The sequence below is a fragment of the Hemicordylus capensis genome, chromosome 2, assembly GCF_027244095.1.
Source record: "Hemicordylus capensis ecotype Gifberg chromosome 2, rHemCap1.1.pri, whole genome shotgun sequence".
NCBI lineage: Eukaryota > Metazoa > Chordata > Lepidosauria > Squamata > Cordylidae > Hemicordylus > Hemicordylus capensis.
The window spans coordinates 296496982-296510624 of record NC_069658.1 but is presented as its reverse complement, the minus strand read 5'-3'; the positions used below and the strand labels follow the sequence as shown (position 1 = coordinate 296510624).

Below are 13643 nucleotides of genomic sequence, written 5' to 3'. Positions count from 1 at the left end.
TAGGCCAACATCCCTATTCCTCTTACCTTATAGGCCAACATGGCCCTTCTTGGCAAGTATCTGCCCTTGACTTCCGCAGTTCACTCCCGACCTTGCCTCTGTCTCCCTGCCCCTTCTTCCCACTACTGCTTTATATAAATTTGTCATTAAAAAAGAAAAAGAAAATCTGGCAAAGATGGCCTGGCAAAGTATGTGTTTATTTTTCTATACTATGTGTTATTCTCAAATGACACAAAAACCAAGGCTAACACTTTTCCAAACAAGGTTGGTGGTGGAGACTGCAGGAGATAGGCAGGCAAAGAGGTTCAATGATTTGAACATTTGTGGCATTTGCCTCTTGTACCCAGTGCTAGCAATGTTGATGGAAGTTGGTCAACAGCTAAGCTAAGCAAAAAAGAAAGAAAGAAAGAAAAAGTAAATTGATTCATAAAGAAGTTGCACAGATAATTGGAACATGCTTAGGGTTGCCAAAGGAATGTGTAGCAGCAGATAAGCTTACTCTCAAGCAACTGGCACCGTGAGTGGCAGCTCATTTTGTGGTTGCTATAATGACCAGTTTGAGTCATTGTTTCCCAAAGACAGTGAGGTCGTTCACATGGCCAGGTGGGTGGGTTTGCTTTACTCAGCTTCCCCCCCGCCGACAATGGGCAAAATGGTGGGAGTGCTGTTTGTGCTCCCACATAATCCTGTTTCAGAGAGCTGGGACAACACATCCTGGCCTCTGGGAATCCCAGAATGCACCATGTGCTGAGCACAGTGCACAAGGGGATTCCCCCTGGAGACAGGCACTCTAGGTGCCTGTCTCTGTGTGCAGCCGGGCTGGAAGCAGGCCCAACCCGCACACGAGCACAAAGCCTGGGTTAAGGGAGCTAAAAACCAGGCTAGGTCGTGCTGCCACGTTGGAATTGGACCCAACCCCGACAGTTCTCATGCGCAGCCTAACCCAGGCTGGGGTTCCCTACCCTGGGTTAAACTGCACATGAGAACAGCCTCAGTGTATTGAAAAGATTGCTGTAATGTTCTCTTATAAGTAAAAACTAAAATATGAAGAAAAGGTTGGGCTAGATAGCTCCAGAGATTCCTTCTAACATGTTGCTTCTATTTCAAAAAAACAAGGCTGCCTCAAACAAGCCAAGCTCTGAATGCAAAAACTCTTTAAGGAGCTGGCTTTTATGAGGGAGGTTGAACTTAATTAGCCATTCCTCCTCCATAGAGGATACCAGCCTCTAGCCAGCCATAGGAACATGATCTTACATAAAGCAGACTGACAGTTTATTAGTTCCAGCTGAAAGTTTACTTCATAATTAAGAAAGTGCTTCTGTTGCTTTTTCTAATTAAATCAAAAGTCATTTATCTGTCACACTTGAAAGGCCTGGAACTATTTTTGGACTTCACATTGGTGAATGTACAGCAGCGTAGGGAGGCTGGTGGCGGTTCGTGTGTGGCCGCCGCCGCGGTCCCCTGGCCCCACCAACCACATGTGACATCAAAAACAGGGGCCTGGCTAGCCACGCATGTCTGACGTCAGATGCAGGGGATGTGGTTTCCTTCCCAAATGGGGCCACACGGCCCTGTTTGAAAGGGAGATCGGCCCGTGCTGCATTGGGCAGCGTGGGCCGGAGTGACCTTAAAGGCAGGGAGAGCCATTCTGGCCGTGCTGTCAATGCAGCGTGGGCCGTTCTCTCTCCTAATCGATTGGCCAGGCTGCGTTGGCAGTGAGACCAGGAGCGGCTCTCCCTGCTTTTAAGGGAGGGAGAGTCACTCCAGCTGCACTGCCAACGCAGCACGGGCTGATTTTGGCTCCAAATGGGGCTGCGGGGCCCTGTTTGGGACCGAAATAACGCCTCCAATGTTTGACGTCAGACGCGGGGGGCATGTCTGGGGCCACACTTGCGGCCCCTGATTGGTGGTGGCCAGGGTTCTTTGAACCCGTTCGCCCAATGGTGGCTCTGCCCCTGTGAATGTAGGAGCAATAACAACAAGTATGACTGCTTCTGCTAGAAACCTTTAATGGCTCTTTAGCCCCATGTTTGAATTCTCATAGTCTTTTCAATCACACATGGTAATTTATTTTGCTTCTTGTTCTTCAAGCCTTTTGTCCTAGCTTCTGTCTTCAAGTCCACTGCTATTGATCTTTTTTAAAAAAATGTATTTGAAGTAGTTTGAAACTTGGGATATTGGTTCAATTGAAGACCACTGGAATTGGCCTTGCAATCCATAAATTGGTTGGTTTTATGATCTTGTATACATTTTAATTCTGTTATCTGCTTTGAGGTTATTTCATGACAAAAAGCAGAATATCCATTTGAGTAAACAAACATCTGTTAGGTTTAAAGAAGGCAGCAGAGATGTAGTTAAGCTATTTTCTAACATGTGCATTCTGTTTTTCCTACATACTTGATTCTTCTTTTAAGCTGGTTCATCTCATTCAAACCATAATCTAGCTCTAATATTCATATTGCCTGATGAAGAGCTCAATTAAATTCAAATGCTTTAAACTGTTTAAACTATCAAATGGTCCAACAACAAATCTCAGCTGACTATATATCTCTGAAGTCAGAAAGGAAATGACTAGTTAGAGGATTGTAGATTAGACAAATCTCAAAAGCCAGTTCGCACAAGTCCCAAGCCATCCACCATATATATAGAAGCCTCCAACTTCCTATAGCAGCTACTACTATGAGAGCCAGCGTGGTGTAGTGGCTAGAGTGCTGGACTAGGACGGGGGAGACCAGAGTTCAAATCCTCATTCAGCCATGATACTTGCTGGGTGACTCTGGGCCAGTTACCTCTCCCTTAGCCTAACCTACTTCACAGGGTTGTTGTGAGGAGAAACCTAAGTGTGTAGTACACCGCTCTGGGCTCCTTGGAGGAAGAGCGGGATATAAAATGTAAAAATAAATAAATAAATAAAATACTTATATTTTCTATGTAAGTGTAATATAATAATTGATTAGAGCTATAGAACTCATGGGTTCTGTTCCTACAAAATGGACACCTTTCCAGGTGCTGTCCTTTTCTGGGGCAGACTGTGTACTCTATTATCTAAATTATCTAAATTATAGGAGTTGAGCAGTTATAGGCCTGTTTCCAACCTCCCATGGCTGGGCAAGGTAATTGAGAGGGTGGTGGCCTCTCAGCTCCAGGCGGTCTTGGAGGAAACTGATTATCTAGACCCATTTCAAACTGGTTTTCGAGTAGGCTATGGGGTGGAGACTGCCTTGGTCGGCTTGATGGATGATCTCCAATTGGCAATTGACAGAGGAAGTGTGACTCTGTTGGTCCTTTTGGATTTCTCGGCGGCTTTCGATACTATTGACCATAGTATTCTTCTGGAACGTCTGAGGGGGTTGGGGGTGAGAGGCACTGTTTTACAGTGTTTCCGCTCCTACCTCTCAGATAGATTCCAGATGGTGTCGATTGGAGACTGTTGCTCTTCAAAATCTGAGCTTAAGTATGGTGTCCCTCAAGGCTCCGTACTTTCTCCAATGCTTTTTAACATCTACATGAAACTGCTGGGAGAGATCATCAGGGGATTTGGAGCTGGGTGTTACCAGTATGCTGATGACACTCAGATCTACTTCTCCATGTCAAGTTCTTCAGGAGCTGGCATATCCTCCCTAAATGCCTGTCTGGAAGCAGTAATGGGCTGGATGAGGGAGAATAAACTGAAGCTGAATCCAGATGAGGTACTTATTGTGCGGGGTCAGAACTCCAGAGACAATTTTGATCTGCCTGTTCTAGATGGGGTCACACTTCCCCAAAAGGAACAGGTTCGCAGTCTGGGAGTACTTCTGGATTCACACCTCTCCCTGGTTTCTCAGGTTGAGGCAGTGGCCAGGGGTACTTTCTATCAGCTCTGGCTGATACGCCAGCTGCGCCCGTTTCTCGAGATCAATGACCTCAAAACACTGGTACATCTGCTGGTAACCTCCAGACTGGACTTTTGTAATGCACTCTACGTGGGGCTGTCTTTGTATGTAGTCTGGAAACTTCAGTTGGTTCAGAACGCGGCAGCCAGGTTGGTCTCTGGGTCATCTCGGAGAGACCATGTTACTACTTTACTGATGGAGTTACACTGGCTGCCAATAGGTTTCCGGACAAAATACAAAGTGCTAGTTATAACTTACAAAGTCCTAAACGGCTTAGGCCCTGGGTACCTAAGAGAGCGTCTTCTTCATTATGAGTCCCACCGCCCATTGAGGTCATCTGAGGTGGTCTGTCTCCAGTTACCGCCAACTCGTTTGGTGGCGACATAGAGACAGGCCTTCTCGGTCGCTGCCCCAAGATTGTGGAATGCACTCCCTGCTGGGATGTGATCCTCCCCATCTCCAGCAATTTTCAAAAAACACCTGAAAACCCTTCTTTTCACCAAAATTGTTTACACCTCTTCTGCCACCTCACTCCTGCCCTTTACTCATTCCTTGGAAGCATTTGGCATTTGGTGGGGACCCCTTTATCATCTTATTTTTGTTTGCCTAATCTATATAGCAACCTCTGAGCAGAAATCTTCTTTGTGTTCTCATTTAGATCTCCTCACATCAATTTGACTACTGTCCATGGAATGAGTAAACCAATTCAAGATATGAGTGAACCAAAGTACAGTTCTGAATATGAACAAACGAAAGCCAAGGCACCACGTATTTTGGCTGAAATGGTACAGATGCTACTTACATGGCGGAAAATGGGCTTCCATGTACCACGAGGGGTCAAGAACATCTTTGAGTTCACATGGGAAGATCTCTTAGTGTTGATGCCAAGGAAATCTTTCACTGGTCTATATTGTCCTGTTGTCAAATTTGTTTCCCCTGATGAGGAAAACTTTTCCCCCACTTGCACCCCAAGAGCTCCAAAGTTTGGCCCTACTCCCTCAGGAATGGCACCTAACTTTATGACTCCTTCACTTGAAAATCAGCAGATGCTCCTCAAATTCCAACAACGTTCTGTACATCTACTGTCTGAGCTTCTGAAGATGAAGATGAAGATAATGATAGATGCAGTTGCTGGTAAGATCACCTAAAAAGCATGTTGGCTCATTTCAGATGAAATTACAAAGTAATATTTGTTGGATAATCTGGGTAGTGCTGAGCTGAAACTGAAAAGATGGGGCTGAAGCTCAGTGGAAAAGCATCTGCTTTGCTTATAGAAAGTCCTGGATTTGATCTCTGGCACCTCCAAGTAGGGCTGGGAAAAACTTCTGCCTGGAATTAGTCAGAACTGTGAGCCACAACTTACACTCTCAGATCCAGGCATGGGTGACTGATTGCCATCTGATCTATGAGGTTCAGGATAGTCCATCCCCCTCCCACCTCCCCTGCCCTTGTCCCTGGTATGGTGTGTATTGTAAACAGAGCAGTTTAGTTTGTGGGAGATTCCTCGAGCTTAAAAAGTCCTTCAGTCACAACCAAGAGTCCACTATGAGAAAGATTTATTAAGATAAGAAAACAGAGCAGAATTAGTAACAGCAATGGCGATCAAAGAAGCAATGTTTCAAATGAAATAAAAAGACCGTTTTCTAGCTGATACCAACATAGCAATTTAACAATGTCTAGGTATCCACTCTTACATGCAGAAACATGTGGGATAATGGTGCAATCCAAATGCTGACATGTTCCAAAGAGAAACATTTCCTATGTTTGACCTCTGTTCAAAATAGAACAGAGGAAAGGGGATGAAGGGGAGATTAGCCCACTATTTATGTTTGGTAGGCAGGAAGGCGCATCCAGTCTTGCCCTGTCCAATGAAAGGAAATCTCAGGGGAACTGAGAAACTGGCCCCCAGGTGGGGTTTAGTGCTAAGGGACAGAACAGGTTCTTGCTCATACGGTCTTCACACATAGGAAATGGGCCATGGACAAATGAGAATCAGAGGGTGCCTTATCTCATCCTGCCTGCCAGCTTGTGACAACAGACAGAGAATTACCGTGTTTGGACGCATGGGAGAAATGCAATAAATGAAGTTAAATAACTCCCACAGGGCCACTGCTAAGCAAGAAGGAGTTCTGAAAAAAAGAGGCATTTGTAATACAGACCTTTTTTCTCACAAGGATGGCCAAAAATGAGAGGGGCTGGTGAGTGTATGGGGAAAAGAAAGGCTTGCCAATGCCTAGTCAAACAGGACCATGTACAGTCTTCCTAAATGCATCCTAGGGGTAGCTTTGAGTCTGGTCACTCTCGGGCATCACCTAGCCCTATAACTATTTTTCTGTGAGCAGTCTGTTGATGTTTAAGATAATAAAGCAGAGATTATTCAAGATCCCAAACTTGAACAGATTTCATAGAAATGAGTTTTGCAATTTAATTCTTAATCATTCACCTCTGCTGCCTCAATTAAGTGATGAGCAGACATACCAACTGACAGTCTGCCAGTATGACTATGGTACCGCATAAGCAAAAGATCACCCTTTATTTCTGCATTATGTCATCGGGAATAGCAGCCATTTTATGTTTATCTTTATGGACTGGGATGCAGATTCTATCCATAACCATTATAACAATGGTTCTAATACATAATATGTTTTAAGAACAATGGGAGAAAGGCATCCTTTCACCTTTCTCTCACTCTTCAAATGGTGAAAATGAAAGGGTGATTGAAGTGTGTTAAAGCATATTAACCAGTAACTTTGTATCTGCAGCCCTAGAAAGATTACTCATACCCAAGGCTGCTTAGACTGAGAATGAGACTCCCTAACCCCGCTGTAATTTGAGTATCACTTGGTCTTTATTTATTTATTTAAAACATTTCTATACTGCCCAAAACTTGTGTCACTGGTGGTTTACAATTAAAATCATTTAACACATAAAAACATTTTTAAAAATATATATTAAAAATTTAAAACCATAAATCTAATTAAAAGCCTGGGTGAATAAATGTCTCTTCAGTGCCTTTTTAAAAGTTGCCAGAGATGGGTAGGCTCTTATTTCAACAGAGAGTGCATTCCAAAGTCCAGGGGCAGCAACGGAGAAGGCCTGTTCCCAAGTAGCTGCCAGATGAGTTAGCGGCACCCACAGACGAACCTCTCCAGATGATCTTATCAGGTGATGGGACTTATGGCAAAGAAGATGTTCTCTCAAATACCTAGGGCCTAAGCTGTTTAGGGCTTTATAGATGATAACCAGCACCTTGTATTTTGCCCAGAAATGTATCGGCAGCCAGTGTAGATGTTTTAAGATAGGAGTGATATAGTCTCTTTTAGATGACCCAGAGATCAACCTGGTTGCCACATTCTGAACCAGCTGTAGTTTCCAGACTACATACAAGGGCAGCCCCACATAGAGTGCGTAGCAGTAATCCAGTCTGGAGGTTACCAGCATATGTACCACTGTTTTGAGGTTGTACATCTCAAGAAACGGACACAGCTTGCGTATCCGCTGTAGCTGATAAAAAGCACCTCTGGCCACCACCTCAACCTGGGACACCAGGGAGAGGTTAGGATCCAGAAGCACCCCCAGACTGCGGTCCTGTTCCTTCTGGGGGAGCGTGACCCCATCTAGAACCAGCAGATCAAAATCGTCTCACAAGTTCCAACCCTGCACAATAAGTATACCCGTCTTATCCCCCCGTCAATTTGTTATCCCTCATCCAGCCTATTACTGCCTCCAGGCAAGCATTTAGGGAGATTATGCCTTCTCCTGATGATGTTGACATGGAGAAATAGATTTGGGTGTCATCAGCATCCTGCTAACACCCTGCACCAAATCTCTTGATGATCTTTCCCAAATAACAAATAAAAGCAACATTACACAAAGTGAGGTGGTAGTATTCTGGAAGGTTCCACTCCAAACTGCAGGTGTGTGTGTGTGTGTGTTGGGGAAATACATCTTTCATAATTTTTCTCCATGCAAAAGCACACACAACGCTCCCCCTCCCCATTCACATAATAAATGAGCACCTTGGAGGAAAGGATTAGTGCAGACCTCTCTCTGTTTCATTATATGCAAGATTTTTTTTTTATTTTTTGCATGTGGAAGAATTTTAAAATATGACTCCCCACCTATAGTTTGAAGTGGAACAGTCCAGAATTCTACCACTTCAGTTAACCACCTGACTCTGTGTCTGCATTCACAAGTAATGGGAAACTGGAGGTGAAGGAACCTGAGGTTGAATTTATTATATGTCAGAATCCATGCAGCCGTGGTTCCATCAGAAAAGTTACCTGAGGTTTCCCTTTCCAAACTCCAATTTGAACTCTCGGGTTGTAGTGAGTGTCACTGCTCCTACCTGAGGTTTGGCAGTGTTACATCCGAATGCGGGATTGGAGTTAGAGCGAGCTATTACTGGAGTTGAGGGAGGAAGTCCTTCCTTCACTCCAGCTGTGATTGGCTGCCAGGGCTGTCCTTCATGTCGCCCGTGCAGCAAGCTCCCCCTCCTCTCTGCAGTCTCTGTCATGCAATTTTGAATGCCTGTGAAGCGCGGAGGTGGTGGTGGGGTCCATTTGACCCGCAGTTTCCCATTACATGCAAATGAGGCCTGTATAATGTGTAGATAGGGCCTAAGTTGATCATGGTTGTGATTGTTGGAGAATACGTAGCTGCTGTTTCCTGAAGAAACTAAAGGAACATTTAAAATCTGAAATTAGTCATGTTAATAACTGGCTAATTGAAAAGTATGTTCTGCCCAAAGAACTGCAGGCATTTGCTATTTTAGGCATAGTTTGCTTTCTTTTTAAAAAAGCAACACTCCTTAATTATCACTGAACTGTATTACATTTAGTTTTAAATCACAATGTCTCTTTTTTAGGTCCGAGTGCTGAAGAGATTGCAAGGCGGTTTCTGGAAACTGGTCAACAGCTATCCCCTAAAAACCAGGAAGAGGCCGCTGAATTCCTGACCAAAGACCCAAGGAAAAAAGGTGAGAGAAGAAATAAAGTCATTAAGTGTTTGAACCCTGAGAGAATATCTTTATTGTGCTGCTATTTATGCTGGGATCCTTTACTTTTGAAAATAGTTTCATTCCAAGAGAGTTTACATGTGTTGAACTCTAAATGAGTAGTGAAATAAACACTAGATAAGCCTAATCTTCCTTAGACTGGCTTCCTTTCACTTAAGTAGGAATATGCTTAAGGTTTTTAACAGGATTCAGTTAATATCTTCCTTATACACATCACATCCCTTGAAAAACTATCTGGACATTCTGTAGGCACTTGGCTCCCTCTGCTGGGCACATACATGTTGATTTGCTTCATGGTAATATTCCTGCCCTCTATGGATGCGAAAGCTGGACTTTGAAGAAGCAAGATACACACTTTTGAACTTTGGTGCTGGGGAAGACTTTTGAGGATACCATGGACAGCCAGGAAAACAAACAAATGGATCACAGAACAGATCAGTCCAGAATTTTCACTCGAGGCACAAATGACCTGGCTCAAACCATCATACTTTGGACACATTATGCGAAGACCCAGCTCCCTTGAGAAGTCTATAATGCTGGGGGAAATTGAAGGAAAGAGAAGAAGAGGATGACCAGCAGCAAGGTGGATGGACTCGATGACAACAGCAATGAATGCACCGCTGAGAGACCTTAAAGCCCAAGTTGAAGACAGATCATCCTGGAGAGAATCTATCTATGCGGTCGCGTCGACACTCACTCTCACTCACTCACTCACTCACTCACTCAATATTCCTGCTAAGCTGCTGATGATAGAACATGGTTACAACTTTGTTGAATTCTGAAGAGAAGACACCAGTTGCTACTACAAATTTTTACATAATGCTCTTCAACCCAAGTTCACAAAGCGGTTTACATAGAAACATAAATAATAAATAAATAAGATGGAAACATAAGACACATATTAGCAACAGCTACTGGAGAGATGCTGTGCTGCAATTGGACAGGGCCAGTTACATCTGAGAAGTACTTTCTGTTTACACATCATGGATAGGCAACTGTATTGCAGGAAATGCTAAGGTCAGTTATGCCTCTAATAAACAGATGTTCAGGTTTTTGCATCATTTCAAAAGCTTGCAAAACCTGTTTAAGCAGGGGTGACAGTAGGACAAAAGAAGCATTTGTGCACACAATAGGACACAAAACCTCAAACAACTTTCAACTCTTGAAAATAATTTCTCTCCCCAGTCTCAATTTCTTATGTGATATCTGATGGCAACCCAGATGTCCAGAAGCACGTAAATTGATACCACTGGGATAAAAATTGTGTGGAGATATCTTTACAGACTTCAGAATCCAGTTCACTAGGGATGTGCGAACCGGTTCGGATCCGAACCGGTTCGGGTCCGAACCGGTTCCGGTTCGGAGGTTCGGATCGAACCGAACCACCCCTGGTTCGGTTCGAATCCGAACCGAACTGGGGGTGGTTCGTTTCGAACCGGTTCGGACCGGTTTGGATCGGTTCGGAAAGCTGAAAATTGGTCAGATGGTAGCTGGCACCCAGGGTTACCTGTCACCCAAACCCCAAAGCAATCGGACACTCGTACGATTTTTTATGAATTTTTGAAAAATATTTTTATTTTTCTCTCATAGGATATAATGGGACCCGAACCAGGCCATTATTTCTTATTGTGGAGCACTCATGGGTGCCAACAACCATGCAAACCCTGAAGCAATCAGACACCCCTATGATTTTTTATGAATATTTGAAATATTTTTAATTATTTTTCTCATTGAGTATAATGGGACCCGAACCAGTCCATATCCCCTGTTGTGGAGGACCTAGGAGCACAAAAGCAGGGTGGGTGGTATACAGGCAAGGGTGCCTACCACCCAAAAAATCTCAAGGCAATTGGACACTCCTCTGATTATTGATGAATTGTTAAGTGTTTTTGAATTCCTCATAGAGAATAATTAGGATTGCAGCAAATGTATAGCTTCACGTCGGGGGGAAAGGGGTGTCGTAGAGTGCAGTGTGGTGGGTGGTAGTTCCTAGGGTGGGCAAGGAAGCTATCAGAATTATTTAAAAGGAATTGGGCAAAGAGGTGATTTTTAAGTGATTTTTGAAGTTTACGCGTCTTTAAGGTTTTTCCGCATAATAAGTTATAATGGAGCTTTCAGCAGCCCTATAAGTGCACATGGGGGTGCTGGGGTGGCCCAGAGCAAGTGGTGGTGTAGTGCACATAGGGTGCCAACCACCCCCATGGGTTTCTAACCCATGGGGTACAGGGATCTCTGGTAGGGGCACCCCCATGGGTACAGGGTTCTCTTGTTTCTGAGGTATTGAGTGTGGATTCTATGATAGCAAATGAGATTTTCAATGAGACACCATCAATCCACTCTAATATGCTATCATAGAATCCACACTCCGCCTCCTGCTTCTTCTCTGTGTGTGTGCTTAGTAGGGGTGTGCAATTTGGGATTTCGGGTGATTTGGCTCGGACCCGAACCGAATCACCCCTGTTCTGTTTTGTGCCCGAATCTGGGTCACCCGAATCACCCTTGATTTGGTTCGGATTCGGATTTAATCCGAATCCGAATCCGAATCGATTCGGGGGGGTAAAAAGGGGCCCAGGGGCAAAATTTTGGGGTGGGGTGGTAGTGCCCAATGGGTAGAGTCTACCACCCCAATTTCAGGGGGATTGGGCAAAGGGCTGATTTTTGGTGAATTTTTAAAGTTTTAGTGACTTTGGGGCAGTTCGGGGGCATAGCATGGGATCTGGGCAAAAGGAGTGGGGTGGGGTGGTAGTCCCTAATGGGTGCAGGCTACCACCCCAATTTCAGGGGGATTGGGAAAAGGGCTGATTTTTGGTAAATTTCTGAAAATTTCATATCTTTGGGGCATATTGGGGCATATTGGGGCAGAAAGTGGGGCCTGGGGCAGAATAGTGGGGTGTGATGGTAGTGCCTAATGGGTGGAGGCTACCACCCCAATTTCAGGGGGTTTGGATAAAGGGGTGATTTTTTGAGAATTTTTGAAGTTTTAGTGACTTTGGGGCAGTTTGGGGGCAGAAAGTGGATCTGCCCCAAAATAGTGGGGTGGGGTGGTAGTGCCTAATGGGTGGAGGCTACCACCCCAATTTCAGGGGGATTGGGCAGAGGGCTGATTTTTTGAGAATTTTTGAAGTTTGGGTGTCTTTGGGGCAGATTGGGGGCAGAAAGTGGATCTGCCCCAAAGGAGTGGGGTGGGCTGGTAGATAGTGCCTAATGGGTGGAGGCTACCACCCATCCCCAATTTAAGAGTGATTGGGCAGAGGGGTGAATTATGGTGAATTTATTTGTATGAGGTTTGTCTTCATAAGGTGAAGTGTGCTAAATTGATTACTTCCTCATATTATTCATAGTAAAGGAAAGTGTGAAAAAGTGAAAGTGGGGTCATGAGAGTTGTTTAATTGAAAAATATCTCATTTGCTATGATAGAATGAGAATTCACACCTTTTCTATTCACCATAATTCACCCCTCTGCCCAATCACTCTTAAATTGGGGATGGGTGGTAGCCTCCACCCATTAGGCACTATCTACCAGCCCACCCCACTCCTTTGGGGCAGATCCACTTTCTGCCCCCAATCTGCCCCAAAGACACCCAAACTTCAAAAATTCTCAAAAAATCAGCCCTCTGCCCAATCCCCCTGAAATTGGGGTGGTAGCCTCCACCCATTAGGCACTACCACCCCACCCCACTATTTTGGGGCAGATCCACTTTCTGCCCCCAAACTGCCCCAAAGTCACTAAAACTTCAAAAATTCTCAAAAAATCACCCCTTTGTCCAACCCCCCTGAAATTGGGGTGGTAGCCTCCACCCATTAGGCACTACCACCACACCCCACTATTCTGCCCCAGCCCCCACTTTCTGCCCCAATATGCCCCAATCTGCCCCAAAGACATGAAATTTTCAGAAATTTACCAAAAATCAGCCCTTTGCCCAATCCCCCTGAAATTGGGGTGGTAGCCTGCAACCATTAGGCACTACCACCCCACCCCACTCCTTTTGCCCAGATCCCATGCTATGCCCCCGAACTGCCCCAAAGTCACTAAAACTTTAAAAAATCGCCAAAAATCAGAGGAAGGTCCAATCGACTTGAAATTTGGGTGGCAGGTAGAACACAAGGTCCCCTTTCAAACCAGCTATTTTTTGAGATCCGAACCGGTTCGGTTCGAATCCGAACCGGTTCGGATCCGAACCGAACCGGGGGGGTGGTTCGGCAAAACCAAAACCGAACCACCCTGGTCCGGTTCGGACCCGGTTCGGATCCGAACCGAACCGGGAGAACCGGTTTTATGCACATCCCTACAGTTCACTTTGTGTGCTTGCATCTACCCAAGCCTTTTAAGATTCTTCAGATGAAAAGTGGATTAGTGCTTTTTTAGAACTCATAATAAAATGCTATGGTACAAAGAGCAATAAAAGTGTATTTCTGCATTACAATAGTGTGCTGATTTTAACATAGCCAGTCCACAGGCTCTTAAAAATGAACTGCATACTTGATTAGTTGTGAGAATGAGGTGCATATCTTGGAAAATCTATTATATGGGATTTTTCCCAGGGGGAGAAAGAAAATTCTAAATGTTGAAGGCAGTTTCCTACATTGTGTCCTAAGGGGTTCCAGTTAATTAATATTGTGGTAATGTCTATGCCTATGAGGTGTTACAAAGATTTTCGGATAGCACCAGCATATTTATTTTTCCTTAAGGCTCATGTAATTGAAACACACAACAAATACTGCAGTCAAAAGTACACTTGCATGGAAATAGTTTC

General features: G+C 44.5%; 1 protein-coding gene across 7 annotated transcripts in view; it reads left to right on the top strand.

Annotated features, from left to right (window-relative positions):
- C2H3orf20 (chromosome 2 C3orf20 homolog) overlaps positions 1-13643 on the top strand; it is a 104631-nt gene that overhangs the window by 2105 nt on the left and 88883 nt on the right. For 6 of the 7 annotated variants that reach the window (XM_053295141.1, XM_053295144.1, XM_053295142.1 and 3 more), the window contains 2 exons: positions 4531-5006; positions 8740-8850. In XM_053295141.1, coding sequence (XP_053151116.1) covers positions 4565-5006; positions 8740-8850 — 553 coding nt within the window. In that variant the 5' untranslated portion in view covers positions 4531-4564. Of the gene's footprint in view, positions 1-4530; positions 5007-7009; positions 7038-8739; positions 8851-13643 lie in introns of those variants that run through there. The other variant, XM_053295145.1, reaches the window with a different exon arrangement.